The sequence below is a fragment of the Colius striatus genome, chromosome 2 (genome assembly GCF_028858725.1).
Source record: "Colius striatus isolate bColStr4 chromosome 2, bColStr4.1.hap1, whole genome shotgun sequence".
Lineage (NCBI taxonomy): Eukaryota > Metazoa > Chordata > Aves > Coliiformes > Coliidae > Colius > Colius striatus.
Window position 1 is genome coordinate 94,092,520 of NC_084760.1, and position 26,365 is coordinate 94,118,884.

General features: G+C 46.4%; 1 protein-coding gene across 1 annotated transcript in view; it reads left to right on the forward strand.

The window, feature by feature from the left end:
* The window catches only part of GALNT14 (polypeptide N-acetylgalactosaminyltransferase 14), a 97,888-nt gene that overhangs the window by 41,211 nt on the left and 30,312 nt on the right, over nucleotides 1–26,365 (forward strand). Inside the window, exon 4 of the mRNA XM_061990174.1 lies at nucleotides 17,892–17,990. Within this exon, the coding sequence (XP_061846158.1) occupies nucleotides 17,892–17,990 (99 nt within the window). The remainder of the gene's footprint in view (nucleotides 1–17,891; nucleotides 17,991–26,365) is intronic.

Here is a 26,365-nt window from a genome sequence, read left to right on the forward strand (position 1 = left end):
TGGGAAAGGAGCTGAGGCTTCCAGTACTGCTCAGTGGCTTGGAAAGCTGACGGAGAGGATGCGTTGCCCCCAGCTAGAAGATTGCGTCATGATGGCTCCTGGGCTTTTTCCATCTGCGGCAGACAAGACAGCTCCTGGGGAGGCCGATACTCACCACGTGGTTGCTCCATATGCTGTTTAGGGTGACCTCCTCCTCCCAAATACTTTGCTAGGTTTAATAGATGTGCAGATGCTGTTGTGGCTGCTGGGCTAGGCTGGGACCATGAGTTGCAGTCAGCACCAGCCTGAGCTGGGGTTTGTGCTCGCCAATAGTGGTGAAGCAGAGAGGTGAAACTGGGAACAAGGAGAGTAGATGAGTGGGTAGTGGCTGGAGGACAGGTAAGAGCCTCCAGCAGACTTCTTTAGCTATTGCAAATCACATCAGGCAGCCTCAGACATCACCCGCTGCCTATTCTCCTCTGTTCCTCTTGCTTTTTCGCTCTGCAGTGCCAATACGAATTTACTAGTGCTGTCTCAAGAGCTGCTAGAGCAAGGAGGTCAGGGATGGAACGCTCTCAAATTCTGGAATAAGGCAATAATCCTCTGAGTTCTCGAAGCTCCCTCCCTCCTCGAATCTCAAGTGCTTTACAAGAGGCCCTGTCTACCCAGTTAAGATAGAATTTTATAGCTGCTTGAGGGGGTGCATTCATATTCTTATGTGCATGTCTGAGGGAGAGAAAGCAGCTGCCATTGAAATGCGAGGCTGTTGGGGATACTGCAGATAGGAAGATCAGGCATTGCATTGTCTGATGATGATGAGATCGTCCTGACAGCCTGGTCATGCTGACTGATACCCCCTAGAGAAGCTCTGCCCTTGTGGTCAGTCCTGTTGCCTTTGTGGGGAACAACAAACACACTGTAGGATTTCCTCCAGGTTTCTTCACCCAAATACCTGTGTGTTGCCAGCTGGAAAGCATCTCTTTAGTGAGAGAGCTGCTCAGGGACAGTTGCTCTGCCTGTAGGAGCTGTTTGTGTAGGGATGATAAGAGGTGTGTTGCCTGTGACATTCCCCTGAGGTGGAGAGCTGCTGTCTGGAGTTCTCAAGGTTCGCAAATGTCAGGATTTCAGCCTTGGAGCAGAAGTAGTAGATGCTGCAGTGTTACTTTAGCTTACAAATTGCAGCATGTATCCCAAGGATGCAGAGGCTGTGTGTTCAGCATTATGTTGGAGCAGCTCTAGTCATCATAGTCAAAAATACCTGACTATGCTATGAACAGAGATGACTGGGAGGAACATGTTGCCCTGAGGGTGGTCCTGCATCTGCCAGATGTGGGACATGAGCATGTGAGGCCGAGCATGGATCTCGGCTGCTGCACAGCTTCCCCAATGTCTCAGTGTCTTAGGCAGCATGTGAAAGTGTGTGTAGGTATCCACATGCAGGTTGCTTGAGGGCAACTGTATAACATGCATGTGTTGAAGTGGGTCTGTTTTTGGCTGAGTTGATGACTGCATCCGAGGAGTGGCAAGCAGTCAAGTGTACTGAGAATATTGTAATCTCTTCTTGAAAGTGAAGAGTCAAAGAAGAGAAAAGTAGATTTTGACAGCATTGCCTTTGGCTTAGCTTGTTTATGATCCTCGTGGACTTGTCACGTTGCTTTGTGTTCCTTCAACTTCCTTGCTCTCTAGACCAAAACCACTTTGGGATGAATCGAGGTGAGTGCTGAGTCCCAGCATCTATAAATGCATTTTGTACCCCACATAAGGATTTAGGCATCTTATCTTTCTTGCCTGGTTTCTCAAGAGTCCCCAGAAGAGAAGCTTAATGCCTGGAGAACAATTTGTATGGAAAAGCCAATCTTATTCCACGGACAGGATAGAAGCAGGTGAGTACCTAGCTGGCGGCCAGACCAACTTTGAACTGGGGGAAGGTTTTGCAGAGATGTCACCCAGATGGACTTTGAACAGTTGAGAGCAGAACCCAGCCTAGAGGTTTCCTGGTCTATTGTTGCCTTTCCATTTGCTGGTTTCATAGATTTCTCACTGTAGCCTATGGGTTATGGCTGAGCTAATCCAGTTTCCTGCATAATGCAGACTAAGCCCTGAGGAATGCTGTTATTTTTAAAATCTGCTTATTCAGCCAGCGTCTTGCGAGTTGCTGACTCTGGATGCACTGTGTTATAGACCAGGGCAAGAAGTGGTGCAGGTGTGGGTATGTGTGCATGTGACCTCTCTCTGCCTAATGCTGCTGTGTGCATCTGCTTGGGGAAGAGGGGTAGTGAGACAGCAGGGAATGGAGCTTCTTTGAGCAGAGGTGCCTTGAGTGCAGATGGGAGTGAATGGATCTCTGTCCATGAGGACAGAGCTGTGTAGTCTGAGATGTGAAGGAGGGAGCCAGGTGAGAAGAGTAGGGGAGAGGGAGTGCTCAAATGCTGCCACATCTCTGGTCTCGGCACTGGTGAAGGCTGGAGGAGGTGTCCTCATGCAGCCACGTGTGCGTGCTGCTGGTTTTGAACTGTCTTGCACCCTCTTCTGTGGGATGGGTGTCCATATGTAGATGCTCCCCTGTGAGAAGTATGTGGTACCCTGGGGAAAGTGGGCTGGCAGCACCTTGTGTGGGCTAGGGGTGGCTGAATGCAAGGAGCTACTGATCTATTCTTGCTTTTGAGGTTCGTTATTAGCTGCTGTGCAACTACCAGCAATATCCTGGAGAGCTCTTCTGTCCCTTGATCTATTACTCCAGCTGTTACACTGTTTTCTGGGCAGAGCCAGGACATTTGTGATTTCATTACAAAATCAGGTTTATCAAGTTTGAGCAAAGTCCTGTATACACGAGGGCTGTCCCTGGATCTCTTCCCTGCAGAGCATGCTCTATAGCTGAATTAGCTGGAGAAGAGAAGATCTGAGATCCCCTGGCTTTGGTCTCAGTCTCCTTCTTATTTCTAACAGCAGGCAAGGCCACAGCATGACCCTGCAGGCAAGCAGTTACGCAAATGAATGATGGAAAGCACATTTGAGATAAAAGTATCTCCATTAGGAAGCAGCGTGATTACATTTGTCTCTTGGACACCAGACCCCAGGAGGTTAGTGCTCAACACTGTATTTTTCCATCACCTCCTCAGGCTGAGATCTCTGGGGATGAAGATATGAGAACAGTCCATCAAGTAGAGCAGGGGCTGGCATACATCTTGGGGATGAACTAGAACCGCCTGTACTGGCCGAGGTTTTGTTTCTACCATCAGTCAGCTGTTTTTTGTGGCCCAAGTTTGAAACTTTCACAGGCTGGGCAATGTCTCGAGAGAGAATTGTTCATGCCTCTTCCATGCAACCTGGTCACCCTTTGCCAACAATAGAAATAGCTGGCACAGGTTGGCAACGCTAAGGAAGGTACATTGATATGTTCTATAGCTTCTATTAATTCAGCTAGGCAGCTGAAAGTCAGTGAGAGATACAGCTTTGGGCAGCCAGCTCTCTCTCCACACACTATTGCCAACCACTGATCAACCATTTGATATCTAGCCACACCATCTGTTTAAGATGGGGTTGTCATGTGATGCTGGTATTTTTTTTTTAGGGAACTGTCATTATTATCTCTTCTTGTCATAGTTATCCCATTTCAAGCTCTTCAACCCTCCAGGAATTCAGACTTTTGTTGTACAGGTTGGTTGCTAGCACGGTCAGTTCCCCTAGCTCGGAAAATTTGCAGTCTGCTAACAAAAAACCCGGTACAGACCTCCCTTTACCAAAACCCCCTAGCTTTGTGCTAGAGTTTATACCTGCTGTCACTCATAGTTTGGCCCTACGTGTTGCTGGAGAGCAAAGGCTTTTGTATGAACTGAAGCATGAAGCTGAAAGTACTATTTTGAGAGTGGAAGCTAGGGAAGTCCCATCTGGTGAAAGACTTAAGGGTCAGGTGTAGTTTGAATAAAGGTTTGCATGGCGTCCCTCAGACTATCATGCACTAATGATTTTGTCCTCCCCACGCCTGTCAGACAGATGTACCAGCGTCATGGTAGTGATGGTCAGTTTGTTGCCCATGGCTTCTAGGCCAATGCTAGCTTTTGTATGCCTAGTGGCTAAGCCTGTCCTGACCCACCTATCACTTCTGCAGTTTGTAGATTTGGTCCATCTGGAGTGCTCACCACACACTGTGGCATTTTGCACTTGTTCTCCTGGGTGAATTTGAAACTCTGAGGAGATGAGGAACAGGTATGTGATCAAAACCCAGAGAGATTGTTTTCAGGTAGCAGAGAGAATAAGGAGTATTGTGATTTGCAATTGTTGGCAGCTGCACAAGGAAAGCAAGACGGCTATTAATCAGAAAGAAACACTTAGTGAAATCATAGAATAATTCAGGTTGGAAGAGACCACAGGAGGTCTCTGATCCTACCTCATGACTGAAGTGGGGCAAGCTATGAAATGAGACCAGGTTTCTGTCTCGTTGCAGAAACCACTGAGCCCTCTGGGGCTCTTGCCTCTCAGGCTTAGCCCAGCGTTTTGTAAGAGCTGACATAATGTACAAAACTTGATTGCAATGCATGTAATTTGTGGTTGTTCTCCTCCAGCTGCCTGTATTTGTGTAACAAGCTTTGAAGGTGCTTGAGTAGCTGTCCTCACAGCACTTGCACATTACCTATGTCTTTTCCTGTCTTGCAGACACTATGGCCTAATTCTCCAGTCACTCATGGTTGTTGTCAAGTGCACTCAAATGAGAGGACGGGTAGGTGCACACTGAAGCATGCTTGCTAAAGCCTCCTGTCCTCGCTACCTGACATCTTTTCCTGGACTGTTCATTATGTCAGTAGCAAATCTGTGTCTCAAATCTATGTGCAACTGTGTGGTTGCCCTGACGGGTGACTACTGAGGTGGCTGGAGCCCTTCATCTTTGTGATTAACAGGCAAGAGTCTGTGTTACTGCTTGGGGGATGTTGATATATTTGGTGCTCCCAGGTCATTCATGATTGGACAGCAGTGATGGGAGTTCTCTCCTCTTTTGGGTTTCATCACCTAAAAGTGATGCACTCAACTACCACACTCAAGTACTTTTTCTGGCTTGGCATTGCAACGCTTTGCCAATGGTGGAGTCGCTTAGAGTCCAGCACAGCATTCACAGCATTTTAGTATGAGCTTTCTGTGCTGCTGGGGCTCTGCAGCTGTCTTCATGCCCTGCTTTCCACTGTGCATCCTCTGGATGGCGTGCAATGTAGAGGTGGGGACCTTAGCACTGCAGCCAGCCAAGACAGCCATAAAGACAGAGTCTCCTTGTGTCAGCTGGCCAGTCCACATCAGCAAAGAAAGAAAGCCTTAATGTCTGGGCTGGACATTTTCTTTTACATTTGTGTGAATACAAACTCACTTCACTTCACCAAGAGAGCTTCTTGGTTTCTGTGCATTTCTCTGAGAGAACAGGGCTCATAATTTGAAATGTTTCCTGCTAGGGATGCTTGAACTCAGTGGAGGACTGACCGTGACCATCTGCTTTGCCTTTGCTTATGAAAGAGAGGAAGGTCCTGGATAAATTCTGCCTACACTGCATGGCTGTGATGTATCCAGACCTCTGCTCAGAGAACATTTGGAAAAAAAAATGGAAAAAAATAAGTGACCTTGGATCCTTTTTTCAAGCTGGAACTGTGCTCCTAAACTTTTCTCTTTCTTAGTGCTTGAGAAAACTCAGTCAGATACAAAACTCCCATAGAATCTCCACTCTGTGATGTTGCCTTAAAGTTGAGAAAATTATTCATTCACCCATTTTATCACTGAAAAAAACCCCACAGTGTTTTATGCTGTCTTGCTTTTCCTGGAGCACGTCTTGCATAGATGTGGAGACACTTGGTAAGAAGTCGGTAAGGTGCCTCTTTCTGATGAGTGCACCTTCTGCTTCTAGAGAGCTCACACAAGAAGCGTGATAGGTCAATCTGGGCACTCACCAACTGTGAACTGGATTGAAAATGCATGGTCCTGGGAAATGTCTCATGTGTGTGACATTGGCTTCCCCATGTTTCTTGTCTGGTGGCCTTTGGGTCAGCTTGCCAGGAAACAGAGGGCTTGAGGAGCAGGCCAGCTAGACCTGATGGCTTCTCAGATAGGGTCTGGTGGCTTCAGGGGACAAAAGTTGAATGCAATGATCTTTTTCAAATATTTTTCTATGTAAATGTCCTCTTGGAGCATTTGGGTTTTTTGTTAGTGGGGTGGGGGGAAGGATGAGTTGATGGGAGGGGTCTGCATGAAATGGGATTATAGTAGGCTTGAGCACTGAGAGAAGTCATTTCTGCCCTGAGATGACTGCCCATATCTGATCTGGGGACTATCCTTTGCCAGTGCTGTTGGCCAGACCATAATCCCAACATCCACTTGTCCTGAAGAACCCTTGTCAGGAAGGGCTTCTGGCACGGTCTGTGTTGGCTCCGATAGTGCTTAGTGTGTTCCCTGGGCCTTACCAACGTTCCAAACCACACTTACACAGACCTTCCTGGGAGAAGAGAGGCTTCCAAGTGCCTAGATCCCAACCTTGATGTCCAAGGCAATCTGTGGGGCTGCTCTGCCCTCCAAGGCCTGCCTAATCGCTTCCTGGAGCTGGAGGCAGTGGGTCTGGTCAGTCAATATTACTTGCTTGGCAAAGTCAGGGAATAATCATTACCACTAGGCTAACTGCATTGCAGACAAAGGACTGCTGTCTTCTTGGTTTCAGAGGTGCTGTGTTTTCTTCTGCAGTGGCTATACTCAGGTTTCTGGACCACATCTCGATCCCAGGTTGCAAATTGTGCCCTGGAGTCACATACTCTGGTGCTGGATGTTTATGGTCACCACAAGGGCAGGATATGAAGTGTCATGAGATACCACAGGTTTGTATCTGAAGGGGCTGTCTAGATAACAGACAGGCTGAGGGTATTTCATTAAAAATGGAGGCTGATGTTTCTTCGGGAGCAGGGTTCGTTCTGTCTCAACCATGGATGCCATAGGGTAATGACAAATCTGATGGTGCCTATTCTGGAGCAGTGGATTTGCAGTGCTATTCCTCCCTTCTCCTTTTCTTTTCCTTGAGTGAGAAGGGTGAGGGCAACAGCTCTTAAAGAGTGAGCTAGACTGTATGGGGAGCTGATGGAAATGTATAGGCGGGTGTTCTGAATGCGAGAGGATGTGTCAGTTAAGTGACTGGTGTTTTTTTTTTTTTCTGGGCAAAACTAGCTATATTTGAAAGAGCTGTGCTAGGAGTGTGAGTTATGGCACTTGTCTGCACAGTGAGCAGAAATGATTCCTGTGCTGTGTTTTTGGCTAAAAGGTGTCTGCAGGGCAAAGGGGATTGGCAGCGTGGCTACCTGGGAAGCTTGTAGGACCTTGGTGTCTCAGAGCTTGACTCCGGGCAGTGAGAGTGATTCTGGACTGTTGCAGCAAACATCATAATATTAAATTTCCTATTCCTGTGTTTTGTTTCTCCAAATTGTCACCTGTCCCAGCCTTGCTGGGTAAGAAGAGCATCCACACAGGAGGGGCATCCCCCTGAGAAGAGTCTGAGGAGCTCATTCAGGAGCTGCATCCAAGTTGTCCCTTCCCTGGAGAACACCTTTATTTTGGTTGGACTAACATTTGGCTAGCCAAAAAAAATGCTATTTCAGATTTTAAAAAAACCCAAACCTGAAAATAGCTTCTCTAAGGGATACGTTTCCTTCACCTAGATTATTTTGGTTTTGTTTCCTCAGTTTTGATTTAATTTTGGAAATTCCTACCTACACATCCATTGCATTTTGCCAAGAAAAAACAATGTGTGCACAAAATAGTTCTGGGTTGATCTGAAACGACTCTCTCCTTGTCCTTTTCCAATTCCTCCTTTGGCCTTGTTTGCATCCCAGTCCTGTTCTTAGGAGCCTCGTGGAGAGATATGCACTGTGCACTCCAATGAGGACTGCTGTGCAAGCACTGGGGAGACCTTCCCCACAGGAGGTTCCCTTGTGAGAATAGGTTTGTTGTTGGGATGGAGGAGTTGGGAGAGCCCTTGGGATTTCCTTCTTATGTAGACTGGTACATCAGAGGAGCAAGAAGGGAAGAGAGTGCCTCAGAGCTGGCACTGGCAGCAGTGCTTGGAGAGAAGGGGCTTGGGCTAGTGCTCCAGTGCCAGAGCTGTGAAGGAGCTTCTTGGACGAGCCACAGTGCCTGGGTTTAAAGCATCCCCATAGGATAGGACAAGCAGAACACGTATGGCCTTTGAAGCAGGGTTTTGCCTCTGTTAATATTCTACAGCAGGTTAGTTTGTGTTAAGAGGTAACTTCAGGTTAGATGTACTGTTAGCCCAGAGTTGAGATGCTGTCTATCCATCAATACCACGTGTCTCTCTCTAGCCTCCAGTCTCATGCTCAGTCCCTTGGGAAACAGCAGAGCTAGTCCTGCCAGGGCTAATTATTCCTCAAGACAGAAGACGTGATAAAATATTAACCTTTTTCAAAAACAGAGCCCCTGTTAATTAGTTCCACTTTTGCGACACATTCACCCGGAGATAAAAGCTCGTTCCCCAGATATCTGTCTGCTGTGCAGTGATCTTTCTGCATGTCCCTGTCACCGTGGGGGATGGGGAGAAGGGAGAGCTGGGAATTTAATAAAAGACAGTGACCTGCCAGTCGCCGCGCCCTGAAGACAAACTGCTCCGTTTCAAGGTGAGCGACACCCAGGCACAGGCAAGGGCACCGCTGCTTTCGTTTGAAAGACTGAAGCTGGAAGCGGAGACGGAGTCGGTGGTGGGATCCACTCTGCTCCCCACACCTGGGTTATGTTCATGTTCTCAGCGCTGTGTCTCTGGAGCCTGAATTTGGGAGCTGTGTGGGTTGACATGGCTCAGTAGAGCCGAGTGAATAACCACGTTTCAGTTCTTTGGTTATTTAAGAAAAGCCAGGAGGTAGAAATTTCCAGATAAATGACAAGCAAAGCTCTCGGTGAATAAAAAAGTAAAAATACAGGAAAAGTTAAGGCCAAAGGGATCTGGTTTTCTCATCTTGAAAAGCAAAACAAATCATTGAGATCTCAAGTGTTTTTGACACCTCTAGGGAGGCTTGCAGGGAGCTTGATGGGGTGCTCACCTAAACCGTACTGGGACCTGCTGGTGACTTCATGATGGACATTACTTCATCACCATTACTTCAGCAGTCCTGGAGTGCCATTGATTACTCTCTGCTAGAGCCATCCTCTGCCTTTGACTGCTATATCGTATTGACCACTTGTCTTACAGTTATTGCATGCCATTGATTGCTTTGATAACTTGCTGCAAGTAATTCTGACAGAATGAAGTTGTTTGTTTAACTTTTGTGTTTGTCTCAGTATTTCTATTGACCCAATATGTTTGTGTAGGCTGAAATCGAAGCTGAGTATTAGTAAGCAATGGATCTAATTCTCTGATACTCGCTACTTTTGATAATTAAAGCCATGAGACCATTTCTTCCATCAAACTCTAGGTTGTTTTTTCAGCCACTCGGTGCCTTAAGGTCCTACTCCATCAGCTGTAGCAAAAGGGGGATCACAGGCAACGTCTCAGGGCCATTTGGGTGGGTTTTTGCTCTAAGCGCTGCAGATCCCTGCATGCTTAAAGCATTTTTTTGACCTGTCACAGTGTGGAATGGGGTTTGTACTTCTCCATGACAAGGGAGGCGTTCTGAGGACGGGGACTTTCTCTGCTTTCCATTGCCACATGGTGCCAGGAGGCTCTGGTCAGAAAGCATCTTCCCTAATGACTCTTTACATCCATGGTTGTGACACTCTGAAATGTAATTTCAGTTTCTTGGCTCCTGAAGATCTTTAATAAAGGACTGGTGGCTTTCCAGGAAGGTGCAAGGTGCCAGATTTTACTTTTACTTTCATCAGGTGAAAAGCTTAGATTTCAGCTCTGGCATTCCAGTAAAGCTGGCATCAGAAATTTGGCGACAATTTAAAATTCTACTGAAGACAAAGAAGGTTCTTTTTATTGTAGATTTTTTTCCCCCACTTTTGTTGGCTCTTTTTTCATTTTTGCCTCAGTTCTGAGGAAATGAAGGGTGGAGGGGAGTCAAGAAGCAAGACAGACCCTGAGTCGATGTGGAGGGCCCTAGAAATCTGAATTATTCATGAGATGCTTTGAAAATCAAGACACACAATCTGGTTGAACTTGTTTTTAAATGCAGCCATGCTATTCTCTTCCTTTTTAGTAGATTCTCTTCTTTTTTTTTTTCCCACCTCCCCTTTTCCAAAGGCAAAAATCCAGCGAATTTTTAATAAATTATAGATGCATCATCTCGTCTGTTTTGAACTTCACAGGCAGCAGCACGTCATGTGCACAGAAGGTTATTTTTGCCTTCTTGCGTTTCCCCCTTTCTTCAAATTTAGCTGTTTGATTAATTTTTTAGATATCTGTCTTGCAGGGAAAAGAAAGAGACTGAAAGAGGCTGTGAGTTAGAGGAAATACTAATTGTGCCCTGGCCAAATATAGCACTGTTTCCATTTCCAGAAGCTGTGTAGAAAAATGTCCTGACCAAGTCAGCCCAAGAAGGCTGACCTTCTCAGGTCAGCTCACAGTTGAGATGAACCAGGGCTCCCATTTGCAGGTCCTTGCCCTCGTAGGCAGTGTGTGTGGTGGTCTCCTGCCAAGGTTTGGATCTGCTTGCCTTCAGGCAAACACTAGCTGTGACCATCACATTCGTGGTAGCACCTCGACTTCAGAAGAACATGGAGGCTGAGAAGATCTCTTTCATCAGTAGCTACATCTTCTCCTGCTCTTGGGAGAGCTCTTTTCCTTTGCTTATTTTCTAGTATTTTTCCAGTAGCGTGTGCTGGGAAGAGGTGGGGACTTGGACAGGCTGCTCTGGGAGCATAATCTACAGAAAGAACTGGTTCAGTGACCTGGCAGTGTTTCCCTGATGGTCTTCCTTACAGTTTTATCCAGTTACATCTAGTTAAAGCCTGATAAATAATTCCTTTTCATCTCTGATGCTAACCACCATTGAAAGTTTGTTGCAGATGTGCCTCCTCATCCTTGCCCAAGTCCTTCCACACCCCCAAGTCATCTGCTCCACCGGGGATTCCTCTCTTTGGATTGATGCATTTGTCCTAGCCCCAGCAGCCACTGAGGCTGTTGCATGCTGCCCTGGGGATTTTTTCATCCCTTTTTGGGAAAACAAAGCTGAGACATGTGCCAGCCCAGCACAGAGAAAATCCTACCGATCTTTCTCAAGCGTTACTTTGTCATTTTGGCAAGCTAAACTTGAACTTGCCTGCAATCATGCGGCATCACTAACTGACATCTGACTCCTTGTCCCTTCCTTTCCTTTTGGTATGGCTGCTTTCCAGAGTCCTGGGCCTTCCAGCTGCTTTTTCAACCTCTCTTTGCTCCAAAACTTTTTTGTGTTTTGGTAGCACCAACCTGCCCATGCTTATGGCCAGCCCAAGATGGACCTGCAAGACCAGGATAGACTCAAGAGAGTCTGTAACTGTGGTGACAATCCCCACAGCCACTACTCTTCCTATTGGGCTACAAAAGTCACATAGGCGCTCTGAACAGCTACATTCATGCTCAAATTGTGATCTGTCCTGGTGGAGTGGTCAGCATCAAAATTCCTGGTGCTACAGAGGGAACCTCAGAGCTTTCTCAGCAGGTCTTTGTCTCAGACTTGATCCCAAGCACAGGATGTGCAACAGTTTCCTGGCATGGGCCTGAGTGCCAACCAGCGCATGTGGTGCACGGTGCTTCTGGAGCAAGGTAGACCATGGTCAGCCCTCTGTTTAGCATCCTCATCCTGATTGAGGGGATACAAGGAGATGCTGGCATACCTTGGGAAGACAAAGTAGGATTTTGAAGGTCTCTCAAAGCTGAGTGTCAAAATATTTTGAGGTAACATGCAGGAAGAGGTGTCTCGGTGAGAATCAAGAAGAGCTGAGGGTGATGATGGCAAGTGAATATCATGAAGAAGGCCACTGACTCCTCTGTATGCCTTGGTCATGCAAATACTGAATTGTTGTATCTCATTTATGTTGTTGTGTGAGACTGACACATTGACTGAAATGTGAACAGTGATTCCTGGATTTTCCATCTCTGGGGGACACAAAGTAATGGGTTTTTTTTAAAGGTCCTCTGCAGTCTGACACAAGTCACTGGGCTTTATGCTTGGATAACTGAGAACTGTGTAGGTAACTGGGAAAGATGCCAGAGACCATGTTACCCAGAGGTCAGGTGAGACAATGCGCAGTCCAGCAGTAAGCTCTATGAGCTCATTATCTTCCACACGAGTTGACACATACATTGCAATATAGCTCTAAATCACAACATTACCGGGGTCCCTGTTTTTAAAGTATTTTCATGGAAGTTGCCTGTAATTTTGCTTCAGCTCAAAGAAAAGAGTTTAGGCACAATGGTTTCCCACGGGCCTGGGGGCTATATCACACTGAGAGGTTGTCCTGAGAGGTACCCAAGGTACCGACTTGTCCTGCTATCCCCGGGCATATTCACTGCTGGCCAAGGCAGGGCAGCTATTTGGTTGCCTACAGTGGGTGGCTTCCTCTTTCCCTGGGGCAGTAATTTTAATTTTACTCTGAGGGGGTAATTTTTTACACCTGCTCGGTTTTCAGGACTTGCTCCAGTTTCCTCTAGGTTCCTGGGGAGAGGAATTCAGTGACAGCACTAAGGATGCCTGGCAACAATAGGTGAAGCAGCTGAAACCAGAGAGGACTGATCTGGTTTGTATAATAAGAAAGATGAGAAAAGAAAGCTCTCATTCTTTATTTTTCATGAACTGTTATCCATTTCCAGAAGTGGACTGGCTCCTGTCCCTTTAGGAAGGTACAGACGTGTCTTCAGCTTCTCTTGGTCTTTCTCCTCCACTTTCCCTGCTGTTCCATCTCTCTGGCTGGGTATGGTGCCAGGTCCCTCCCTGGGAGGTGGTTGTTGACTGACTAGTTCGTAACCTGAGCAAAGCTGTAGAGGCTTCTCCTAGGCACGAAGGTATGGATGATTTGGCCCAGCCCAAGTGATGGATCCATCCATCAGGAGCAGAGGCTTGTTCTGGTCCTGACTGTCTGAGTCCCTTCAGAGGTGTGCACCAGGTTGGCAAGATCTCCTTTGCTGCATGAATGTGAGCTGAGAGCTTTGACATTAGTATTCACTCTTCCTCAAAGTTCCTGGAGAAATTTGTGTAATTTAGTTCACTTTTTTTCTGGAGAGATTTTATGGTTTCCCCCTTTCTCTACAAGTTCTGTGCCTCTGGTGAAGCATTCAAGGCAATAACATGAAGTTTAGGGTAGTTGTACTGCTATGACCTGACATGCCTTCACTCACGAGAGCCATGAAGCTTGGAGAGCCAGTCAGACTCGAGGAGTATCACCTGAAACCCAGAGTGCTTCTAGGTTTGTGCATTGGTGGTGGTGTGAACCCATACTCCTTCTGATGGCAGGTCCCTGTCCTCTGGGTCAATGTGAGAAGGAGACCGCTGTGAGTGCACAGTGTGGAGATAAACCCAAATACACTTAGTGATGATGACACTGCTCTCCCACGTGTTTCTGAAGAGAAGAGAGGAGCCAGGAGGGAGCTGAAAGATGGTGTAGCTCTGTCTGATGTGGCTGGGTGTTTGAAATAAATATGCAGAGAGAGCTTTGTGAATGTTGAGATGTGTTGAGGGAAAGTTTGGACTTCATGGAAGATGTTAAAAATTCCAAGTAGAGCTGTTGTCAAATGATGGCCATTAAAGCAGAAAAGAGGAAGGAGCAGAAGCCTGGCAGGGGAAGTTGAGGGAGCAGGATGAAGAGAATAATCTCCTGAAGGTGAGACACAGGAGAGAGTGAGCATGAGAGGTGGGCTTCAGGAGACACGCCACAGCCCTGTGGGTGTGTGATGACAATTGACAAGGAGAAAACATGCTCTGCATGAGCCCAGGGGTGGATCAGGAGGGGCTGAGGAACAGAGGCCATCTCTGTTTACACTGTTAGTCTTTACCGTTGTGCTGTGTAAGAGTAATTTTGAGATGGGCTTTGGTTTGATGAGAGGCACTGTGAGCTGAGTCTGCTATTTCAAATATAAAACAGACTGAAATGCCCTGGGAATGGGTGTGCATTGCCCCATCAGGAGGACCTCTAGGGATGCAAGGGCAGCTGTGTGCAGAGGTCACCAGGCTGTGATACCCCAAAGCAACGTCAAGGTAAAAGTCTTCAGAGTGAGGGACTTCAGAGGCGTGTGAGGAACACAGGAGTGTCCAAAGGTCGGGGCTTTGCAGGAAGGCTTTGCGATTCTTGTGATGAGTGCAAGGGTCTGTCTGTCTGCTCCCTGCGTCTGCAAACGTGTGTGTCATAATTTGTTCTCGAGCTGTTCACAGCATATTGGGAGCACAGAGACGAGATGTGCTGCTCTTTCAGCAGCCAGTCCAGGCTGGGATTTTCCAAGAGTGATTCCTAAGGTGTCTGCAGCCAGAATGCAGCTTTCATAATTTCCTGAATATGAAATTATTAAAATAGGAAATAGCCTTAAAACAGAGAAGTGAAACTTCCCATTGAATGAAAGTTTGCCTTTTGGGTTTGCAGGAGGAAGTAATAATTGTTTCTATGTCCTCTCTGGATGGGGTAGTGAGGGGGTTGGGCAAAGGAAAGGCCAGCCTAACTTCTGTCTTGTTTTAGCCCCCTGGATGCTGGGAGCTGGTAGAGCAGGCCATGTTGCAGGCAGTTCAGCCTGCAACTTTATATTGCTTTAGGCAGTGAATTTCAATACACTGCAAATAAAACCAATGCAGTTACTACTTTTTTTCCCCCTAACAATCTAAAAAAAAAAAAAAACAACCCCAAACGTCAAACTTTCATTGGCTTCCCAAAAATACTGTGGGTGTTGGTTTTGGCTTTTTTCTTGTTGGCAATTGGATGACCTATGAAATACCGTAAGCAGCAGAAAACGTTTATCCAGTGACAGCCTGAGGTAGCACAGGCAGCTCTTAGCGGGTTTATTTTCATTATTACAGCAATTTTAGGGCTGCATGCTGCAATTTTCACTTGCAGTGAGGTATTAAATTGAAATTACCCCAGATGTAATTGTCACACAAAATAATTCTGGACATGCTGGATTAAATGCTTTTCCAAGCTGTGGTTTTTATTACCCAAGCAAGTGCCAAAAAAACACTTGTAGTCAACAACTTAAACTGAAATCTGCCTTCTGGGGAGCCAGGATGTTTAGCTGCAGTTACACTGGGGTTGGAACCAAAAAAAACCTAAGAGACCCAACTGGAGGCAACTTTGGGAAGGCTCCTGAAGGAAGGGCCTAGGGGTAATATCCTGGGCAAGAGCAGAATCAGGACCACGTAGGGACCCCAGAGGAGCCCTGGCAGATGAAGCAGCTCAGACTAACCTCTTCTGGGCTGATTTTTGGTGAGGCGAGTCTCACCTGTGGTGCAGTGTGAGTCACAGAGGAGAGAGGCTGGGGGTGCTGCTGGGTCCTTGCCTGCTCTGTAGAAGCAGCACAGTTGTCAGTCTTGTCTTTGGAATGTGCCAAGCCTAGAATCACAAAATGGTAGGGGTTGGAAGGGACTTCTGGAGATCATCCAGTCCAGTCCCCTGCTAAGGCAGGTTCATTTCAATCAGGCCACACAGGAATGCCTCATTAGACACAAGTTAGGAGTGAGTTGCAGAGACAAGTGACCAAGCTCTGGAGGTGCTCATGTGTGTGTGACATTTCAGTGTCTCCCACATGCATATTGCCCAGTTAGGCTGGTATAGTGCATAGATATCTGGAGTTTTGAGAGCAAGTTGTTGTCATGCCCGAGGAGCCTTCATTGCACTGCTGGCAGGCTCAGACAGCGTGCAGCATCCCTGGCACTCCCACTGCTGCTGCTTTATTTGTCGGCTCCTTAACTATTGTAATAACATAAGTAAAGTATTGATGACATTGTATTTTCCACCCTTTTTCATTCTTTTCCAGAAATAGCTTCCCTTGTTTGCTCCACAGAACTCCTCATGATGCCGTGCTGGAAGTGGGTGTAAGGACACGCATCTGGGAACGGTTAGGAGATAATGGTGTATAAATAGCCCAGGGAGAGCAATTATCATAGTCTATCCCTGCAGCTCTGCAAAGCAAACGTGAGCTGAGCCTGAACGTGACAAAACAGGAGTTGAGTGGCAGCTTCTTTGTCATCATACCAGGTTGCAAGAGCTCAGCTGAAGTTGGTTCCTGGGTGATACAAGGGGCCACAGTGACCCAGACGAACAGTTCAGGGCATGAGCTGGTGCTGTTTAGTAATTCAGAAACACCGTTTTTAGTATCCCTGAGATGTAACATTGATGAATGTGGATGTTGTCCCACAGAGCAATTTTCTCAGATTTTCTCAAAGCCAAACACTGAATTTTCTCCAGTGTGCAGAGTAGCCATGCAACTTCTGTGTTCTTACAGGGTGGACTCAGAATTGGTTCAGCGATGAATTTCTGGGGTGGGCGACTATGCTGAAAGAACAGAGTAGTAGTGAGAAATCTGCTTTGGTTGAGTTGAGGCAGGATTTGGGAAAGGTTTTGAGTGAAACAAACAGAGAAAGCAGCAACTGGTTTAGTGTGAGCTTGCAAATATTTTGTCCCACCCAAGGTGTCATTTTTTTCCCTTATCTTTGGAATTATTTCACCTCTTGCCTATTTTTTTTTCCTTTCATTTAGTTCACTTTGAAATTTTGAAATGAAAATATGAAAAGCTGCATTACAAAAAACAAGTATCTCAAGCATTTTGGCACTTCTGAGGTGCAACGTGCTGTGCTGATAGCACAGACCCACAAAATCTGGCTACTCTTACTTGCCTTCTCCTCTCCATCTGTTTTTACTTCACCTTGCAGATTGTGTGGTGCAGAGCTTTGGGGGTTTGTTGAAAGAGTGGCTGCTCAGTCCACTTTCCTGCTTCATTTGAGGATGATAGTGGTAGCACCTGGGCATTGGGTGCTCTCTTGCCACTGGTTTGTCAACCTAAGGTCATTACAGAGGCTGACAGGGGCCTGGAAAGAGCAGCACATGTATAAGAGGTGTATCTGGATTTCTTAAACTAGGAGTATGTTGGTGCTGGTCTATAAAAGCCACAAATTTCCTCAGCTAAAGGTCAAAGTAATTACACAGTCTATGACATCTACTCCTGGGAAGGAGGCAGCAGGGACTGGGGTTGCAGTTGGGGCTTTTTACCTTCTGCAGACTGCAGGAAAGTGTTAAGTCCCAATCTTCCCTGTAGTCAGGTTATGCCATTAAGGCAGAATAAGGAAATAATTAATTTAGAAACAGGACTAGGCTTACCTTGCAGCCAGCTGATGGAAATTACTGCCTTGAAGGTGGGAGTGAGGTGGCTCAGAGATGGAGCTGCAATGATGCTCTTACCTCTGCTGGTGCCACCAGCCAGATGGGTGCAAGTTTAAGAAAGAAAAAGAACCTCATCATAACACAGTATTTCTGGGATGACATTCAAAGCCCCATGGAGCTCACAAAGCCACCGTGTCTCAGCTTAAGACTTGCAGGCCTTCTGCATGCAGCTCACTTGTGCCTTACCTTTCTGATCTCCTTACCCTAATGTCTGCATCTTTGCTGAAGGTAGCGTTGCCCTAAGTGATATAAAAAGGGAGAATCTTTATCTTCACGCTGCCTGTTGTTGGAGGAGGCTGGTGGCACCAGAAGAGTGAGCAAGTTGGGAAGCTAGCGCTAGAGAAAAGGGGCGGCAAGCTGAGTGCCTCCTTTCTTACCCCTTTGTGTTAACAACAGTTAACCTCTTTTAGCTGCTTTAATCTTCAGTGACTTGGCAGTTTCTGGACTCCTTCAGAAAGGGTTCATGCAGAAAAAGCTTACTCTTTTTGGTTTTTTCCTTTTTATAATGAGTGGCTGGAGGACCATGTACACAGTCTCGGCTGCCTGTGTTAAGGAACTGAGCTCTCACTTTGGATTCCAGTGCCTGAACAGCCTTTTCCTCTCCCCCTCCTCAGGTGTACGACTTTGCACTATCGCCAGGACCTCTCACCAACCAGCATAATCATCACCTTCCACAATGAGGCCAGGTCGACCCTGCTAAGGACAATCCGGAGGTAAGAGCTCCTGGCTTGCTCAAAATGCTCTTATTTATAAAAGCTCTTTAAAAAGGGGGAGGGGGATAGAGGTTTCCATGGTTAAAGGAAGAATCTGTTTGTACTTACTGCAGCAATGGGACTGGATCTACCAGCTACAGTCTCAAATGATTACTGGGAGAAATCACTGTGAAAGCTGGTCTCTGAGAAGTAGATTTTGCAGTGGCATACTCAAGAAGTAAGTAGTTCTGCTCCCTTTGCAGTGTCTAGCACGAGGCACTCTCATGGGAGCAGCAAAAGATTAGACAGTGTGTGGGGGTAAAAGGTTTGTATATCCAGCTGAGTGTCAGTGCTCAGCTGTACCTTGTCCCGATCCTCCAGGGACATCCATTATTCTGCAGATGTCTGCTCCAGTATTGCAGTTGGAGCTTCTCTGGTGACCCATCAAGTGCCAGAAAAGCTTGCTAATTGAGAAGCCCTAATGGTGCATATGCAGACTAGATTTTCAGGGATGGTTTCTGTACTCCTCTGGATACACTGTGGAGTGCTCTGGGCACGTGGCCATTCCTTCATTTGCTGGTTTGTTCTTGGCTCTGTTTTATTGTAGTGGATGGACTAAAGGCTTAATTTTCATCACGGGTTTTTGAAATCAGTGTTTAATCCCAACATGTGCCTTGAATCTGCAAATTCCCTTGTAGGAAGATGCAGTGACCTTCGAGGAGTCTATGTCCAGGTCTCAGCTGATGGGTTGCCCTGTAGGGATCTTGAGCGTGCTCTCCTCTGTGCCAGTAATAAGTGTTTTGCAGGTGTGTCTCGTGCCCACATAGGGAAAGTTTGTGCTCTGCGGAAAGACTTTTCAGTTTAATCCTGGCATGCCCAGAGACCCCTTGCCATTATTGGTATTGGCCAGACTGGGGTTGCTGGCTCAGGGTGGGGGTGTGAGGGGCGGTGCTTCAGCTGTGCCCTGTTCACCATCACATTCCCTCTGGGCTATTCTCTGAAAACAGCATCCTTCCTCAGGTGAATGCACCAAGTGCCACAAGTGAGTTTGACAGTCTTGAAATTGAATTCCTGCTTTGCTTTATGGTTTCATGCCCAATCCCATCTCCTTCGCTTCAGACTTAATAATCTATCACCGCCTTCTTTCTCTAGGGTGTGTGGAGTTTGGGTGTGTGTAGCACTGGTGCTTGATGCTGTGTACCAGCTCCTTGATCCTGGACCTTCTCTTTTATCTTTACAGTGCACTGCTTAGGTTTACCATTCTCCAGAACCCATTGTAACAGAGATGGCAGGGCAAAGCTGACAGCAGCCCTCTAGCCCATGAGATACAGGGTCCTTATAACTTGTAAAGTGCAGGGATGGTGTTTAATCTCACTTCTCCCCATAAAACATCTCTTGACTGTCCTAGCAAGTATGATCATGAGCGATATTGTCACATGAGAGATGTTAGACCCACAATACAGCTCTTATGCCTAGATAACTCATATCTGGCGCTGCTCCTTGCAATGATGGCAAGGTGAGAAATGCAGGTAGTTTGAATTTTTTCCTCTGCCATATTGTCCTCTGAAGATTGTAATTTCTGTCTATAAAAGATCTTTTTCTTTGTTCCTTTTATTTGCTTAACTTGATTAATTGGCTTTACAGCCTTCCTTACCCAATTGTATGTGATTTCCCATACAACTTTGCCTCTGTGCACTGCTGCTCCCCACTCATGTGCCCTGGTGATTCCAAGTGCTTTTATTTTGTCTGTGAGGAGGTTTTTTGCCAGCTCTGGGGCCTCTTCTGAGCCCTCTTTCCTCTAGGCTGATCTCCAAACAGTGCCAGAGCCCTGTGGAGCAACACACTGAGCTGCACCACAGAGGCAAGCCCAGACACTGAGGAACTGATGATGGCCTTGGGCCCACATCTCCCGTGCTTCTCCCTGGGCTGACACTCTGAGTTGTCCTGAACTTACCTTAATTTTTCAGATCTCCATAGTTTGGAGTTGGTCTCCTGGCATGAGGGTTCACCATTTTCCTCCTGATGCAGTTCTTAGAGGCTTGCCTTTATCCAACCAGCTCTAGGGGGTACCAGCCCTTGGTGGCAAGTCATGCTGGTGATGTGGCTCCTGCTCTGCTCTTCTCCAGCTATGATTGTATACATCAAACCCCTAACATTCTATGATTCTATGATATTGTCACCTTCCTGCCTGATTTTGGGTCTACTTGAGAGATCATCTGCCTCTTCAGCCATTGTAGGTTAATTTGCTCTGCCTTCTGACTGCTCTGGGTTTTTTTTCCCCTTTGCTCAGCAAATGGTTAGTTTAATTAGATCTTCCACATAACTCCATCCCACAGTGGCTGTAACAACATGGATCATTTTCCATGGCCATTCAAAACAAACTCTCCTCCTGGCATTGCTTTGTGCCTTTTGGAGCAGTCTGTGGCCAAGTGTCTCCATGCTCTTTGAGCAGTAAAATGGGTGCCTCTTCTATGCAGTGCTTCTCCATGATGCACCTTTAGTACAACCCAGGAGACAGATGGACAGGCCGAGGAATAGAGGTGATTTGTTTGTGGCTGGTGGAAGGTTTCGAGTGACAGACCTGGTTTCGAGTGACAGACCTGGTTTCGAGTGACAGACCTGGTTTCCCGAGTTTCCAGCAAGTTGGATTTTCCAGCCTCAGTGCAAAATGAATGTTCTTAGTTAATCGCTATGACAGGAGCAAGAAACAGGACAAAGAGACATTGCTTGGCTTGCCCAAAGCCATGAGTGGTGGGGCACTGTCCCCTCAAAGGGAGCACTTTTTACAAGCCCCCATATAAATATGCCAGAGGCAAGTGCTGGTCCAGGCACCCTCTAGCAGAGGAGGAAGTCAGCTCTTGCAGAAGGAGTTTTGCTATTCCTACACTTACCTAGGTGCTTCAAGAGCTTTAATGCTCACTGGGTGCTGAGGCTGAGCTGTGTTTCAGGCTCACTGAGTTGCATGTGGCCCTTGGTGAGAATGAGAGTGCTCTGACCCATGAAGCCAAGGCTCCAACACGTGGCCTGTGCAGCACCTCTTACACAAGTCACGTTGCAAGCGTTTGGGGTGGTTTGTTTATGAGCAATTTGCCTTGTCAGAGCTATCAGAAAAGCTAGTGGACTGTGTTGAATAATGAAGTAATTTAAAAGTTTCGTGGTCTTTTCTCTGACCATTTGCCAGCTGGAATGAAAAAAGGGAAAAAAAAAAAAAAAGAGAGAAAAGCTCAATTAATTGAATGCCCAAATCTCTGCAAATGATGTTATCAGTGCTTATAAAGTGCATGTGTAACTGTGCTTGTGAACACATGCAAGTGTCCAGGTAGTGTAGGGGGTGGGTATCATGAGAAAGGGAAATAGAAGATGGGAGGGGAGGCCAGAAAGGAGGAGATGGTGAATGACAAAGTGGCACTGGAAATTGTTTTTTTAAACATATTTACTTTTTATTGTGCAGATAGTAAAGGAACTACCATTGGGTTATTGTTTCAGCCACTCACTTTTTGAAGGGCTATGGGCAAGTTTCTTATCCTCCTGTGGTTTGGTTTCACCTATTTCAAGCTCCAAGTCTCAAAACTACTACTTCTTTCTGCTCTTTTCATCCTGTGCTAGCCTGGATTTAGAAAGTGACTCCAGCTCATTGCCCAGCTCCTCCAGAGGGAGAGCTTAAGGATGTCCCCAAGGCCATAGCAGTCACTGTGGAGAAGGAGCAGCGTGGTCGGGAAAGGAGATGTGCTTCTCATCACCTGAGGCTGGGCTGGGTGCTAGGACTCTTGATAGCGATGAGTAGTGCTGTGACCTTCTCCAGCAAGGCAGTTTTGGGAGCTTGACGGCTGGTCAGTGCTGGGCAGGAGAGGAATGCAGAAGGCTATTGTATGGGCAACCTGCCAAGCAGAGTCTCATTTACTCTATTCCATGGTCTTTATTTATTTGTTCTTCAAACTTGGAGCTGGGGAGCTCAGAACAGGAATAAGATAACTTAATTATTTACCTCTCACTGACAGACCAAAACACATCCTTTGGCGAAAGTCCTGATGCAGGCAGTGTGAACATCACATCAAATATTTAGATAGTTAATTAGCACAGAGAATATCACGACTTTCATTTTCCAGTGCTCATAAGTAAGAGAAGTGACATCCTAGACAGCCAGCACCTCACACCTTCCCCTTGTGCCACTACCTTGTCTGCGCTCAGACACATCTGAGGCAGGGGAATGACACAGCCGCACACCTCCTTCCTTAGGCAGCGGCAGCACCTACGGAGTCTGTGCTGTAACTGAAACAGGCCTGATTAAAGAAGCAAAAACAAGCCAGGTGTTGTGCAGAAACTGTATAATTAGTACTTTGTGCTGACTATTTTTTTTCCCCTACTTTTTTGCTTAAACCCTGGACTTTTTTTTCCCTTAATTTGCTAATCATCTCTCGCAGTGGCTAAATACACAGCCCTCCATGAGCTTTTACCTTTTGATGTTAACATAAGAGAACTCTTGAATTTCAAAGAGCTTGGTGGGTATTTGAAAGAATAAAATGCGAAAGCTGCAGTGTAATCAAAGCTCATTATGGTTATTCTTGGTGTGATGTCTCTCTTCCTACATAATTAGCCATTTTGGGTTGTTGAAGCAGTTCATTTTGGTGGGCATTTTCTCTCTGCGCTCTCAGTCTGATTTCAATAATTGTGACCCTTGGCCCTTTTGATGCTTTATTGTACTACCAAAAGTGTTCCCCCCCTGTCCTCCCCCAACCAAGTCCCGATATGTTGCCATGGAGAAAATTAATAGGCTCGCGTCCACAGTCCCTTCTCTAAAGCAACTGGTGTTCTGGGACGTGACCAAAAACATACTGATCTTTGGTCAGAAGATCTAAACTCCTCCCTGCAAACGTTTTATGTTGTCTTGAGTGACAGGGTGACTTTTGCACTGGTATTTATTTGGAGATGAAGTTGTTAAACCTAGTGGCAACTTCTGGATAGGTAGAAAGGTATCCCAACAAGTTGATGAGGATGCTAATGAAAATTTGAGGTGAAATTCTCTGTGGTTGTGTCCTTATAACATCTGCTAAATCCACTGAAACACAGAAAAATTCAGCATTAATTTTTCAAGATAATTCAACAGTGAATCTCTTTTTAGGGGACTGACTGAGCATAAGCACTTTCTGGAAAGCACTTTCTGGACTAGAGGCATGAGTTTTCATTTTGATGATAACAGGTCTTTTGGCGATTTAAGGGAGAAAGTGTTGTGATCTCTGGCTCAACAGAACTTAAAAGCTGTTTTGATTTGCTAAAATATGGCCTTTCACTGCAGTGTATCTACCATGTTTGATTTCAGGGGAAAAAAATCTATAAATAACAGGGGCACTTCAAAGCACTATATTAATTGTCTTCTGATTTTACCCATATAAAAGGGGGAAAAAAAAGCCATCCACAGGAAAGAAGAAGAAATGGAAGTATGAAAGAAAAAATCAAATCCAAGCAAAGGCACAAGTAATAGAAAGTCTGTCTTTGAATTTTAAAGGTGCTTTTATAGTTCACCTGAAAAAACCAAAATCCCTGTAATGTTGAAAATGTGTCATATTTGGTGCCTCTTTTAATGAGCTCAAAGCCCACTGGATTCAGCGGACAGCAGGTCCCTTGGAGCCGTGGTACACCCAGTCTTTAGAACCCCCTCACCAGTGCTTTTGTACAGTCAGGATTTGGGAAAATGTCACGCAGTGGGTGAGTCCCACAAGGGGAGTGATAGGACGGGGCTGAGATGGTGCGAAGTGAGGCTGTTCTCAGTGCCAGGGGATGCTGCATCATCCACAGTAGTCATTAATCATGTGGAAGAGTGATGGTTCATGAAGCCAGGGCAGTCCTTGGAGACATCTTTCCCCTTTCAGTCAGCATGCTTACTTTTTCCCCCGTGTCCTGGTCAAACCTCTCCGTCCTGCAAGTGGCTGTTGTTGGCATTCAGGGAATATTATCACTGATTTACAGGGTAGCAAGCCAAAGTAGAGAGCTGGCAGCAAACTGCTCGACTTGGGAAAAGCAGGAGTCTGCAGCTGAGCAGAGACTGCACATCTCCCCAGCCCAGAACTGTGAAAATGGTCCATGCTGGATTTTCTTCAGGAAGAGGTGCCCTGGGAAGAATTCCTCCAAGGCACCAAGTATTGCTTAAAGACCAAGTCTGAGCCTACAGCCCAGCGCAGCGGTTTCAGTCGAGTTATTCTTGCTGGTACCAGTAAAATCAGAATAGGGCCCCTTTGTGATCACTCTCCTGTAGAGTTAAGCCTCACCTTGCACTTCTGTCAGCCGAATACTATAGGGGAGACTGGGCAGAGGCAGGCTCTGAATATTCATTGGGGTTGCTGCTCACTTTCTCTCTGCCTCCTGCTCTCGGTGGGTTATTTATTTATTTTGCAGGCTTTTTTTTTTTTTTTTAAACAAATCCGCTGCTTTCCTGCAGGTTTCACCAAGTTGGGTTTCCAGGCAATCAGCGCTTGTTAAATATTCCACTGAGCATGATATTGCTCTCGTGTCTGCCCATACTGAGGCTCAGCTGCGGTGATTTGCTGAACTCAGCTCTCGCATGTGGGGATTTTTTAAAAATAACAAACCTATTAATAATAATAATTAAAAAACACTTGACAGGTGGGAACAGCACATCTAAATTGCTCTGCGTGCCCCAGCGGGAGGAGGGGCGTTCAGCCACTTAGAATTTCTAGGACTTTGTGCAGGCTGCGGGCGTTGATGAGGCGGGGCTGCCAAAGTCTGCTTAGCGCAAGCCTCTAGCGATGCTGGGGTGGCCACAGTAGCTCCTGGCAGTTAGGGCTCCCACCATGACCGTTGCTTAGAGGACAAAGGTTTTCTTCTGCTCCTCACCCCAAACTTAACATGCAAACCATCTGAAAGGGGAGTTGGAAATCATAGCTTTTGCCAAGAGCCTCGAACGGCAGGAGGCTGGGATTGTGTTTGCATGGCAAGTAATTATTGGAAGTGATTTTTATCATAAAGACACAGAATGGTGGGGGTTGGAAGGGATCTCCTAGAGATCACATAGTCCAACCCCCTGCTAAAGCAGGTTCATCTACATCAGGTCACGCAGGAATTTTTGAGGCTATTTGAGGAACTACACAAGGGAGGTGGCAGCCTCATGCCCTCTAGTCTGGCATAAATTCCCCTTTTTTTCAGGATTTCTAATGGAGAAAAAGAAGAAAACCAAACAACAAAACATGGAGGAAGGATCCATTTCAAACATCTGCTTTGGGATGTCCCATTCTTCTTCCAAAAAAATCTAAGTCAACTCTTTCTGGAGGGTTGTAATTCCAGCACTTGGAGTGTGCCAGTTGAGGCAATGGGTGCAATAGGCATAGATATTCCAAAGCCTTCTGGTCAGGGGTGGGCTTGTGGTTTTTCATCAGGAAGGTTTCATCAGAGAAATGCAGAGTTTTGGCTGAACATCCTCAGATATCTGAGGGTGATACCCTGAGACCTATCTGGGTTCCTGTCAGCTAGGCTGGTGGCTCTTGGGCATCCAGGTCCCCCTGATACCCAGCCCTTCAGGTTGCTCTTGACCGGGGTCTGGGCCAGGACCAAGGTTTTCCAGACTTGTAGGCTTTTTGCCAGAGAACTAGGAGCCTGAGAGAACGGGGAAACCTGTCAAAAAGGATATAGAGGTATTAGGAGACTGGAGGTTGCTAACCTGCAAGGTGTCTGGCCTCTTAACACCAGGTATGAAATCAGGGGCTTTTAAATCCTGTTGGAAAAAGGAACCATGCTCAGGATGAAGGCAAAGAAGTTTAAATGCTGGGAAGGCCTGTACAACCAAACTGGCATTATCAAAGCCCAAGTCAAACACTTAGGAGATTTTTGGGTGCCCTGAGGTTTCTGCTTCAAGAAGTCAACCTTGACCCTTTGCTGGGATTTTACAGATGTGTAATGCTGCCAAGCTGCACCGTGCGAGAAAGGGGAAGAACAGGTCTAGACTTTTTAATAATAATAATAGAAAACACCTCAGTGGCGTAATTAAGGGAAGATTGTAGCTTTCAGGCGTGTTTCACAGTGTCTGTCCACCTGGAGGGAGCTGTGAACCACATCCTCCAGCCTCTCTCTTTCATTAAATAGGCAGGCTCCAACCCTGCTCTTATCCTCTTGGCAGTCTCTGAAACACAGTCGGCTCACGGATAAAAAAAGGAGTTGTGCTGGCACGGCTGTGAGCTCTGTGAAAATGGGTTTGAGCTGAGTAATTTTCTCTGTGTTGGCCCTGCTGTTAGTGAACACCGTATCATTAGCCCTGGGAGAGGTAGTGGGTGATGGCAGCTTTGCTGTAAGCCCAGTTAGGATACTTGGTGCAACATGCACATTGCTGAAAAGCCTTTTTCTCCTGGCTTTACCCAGGAGAAATCTCAGATTCACTCAGAGGAGTGAAT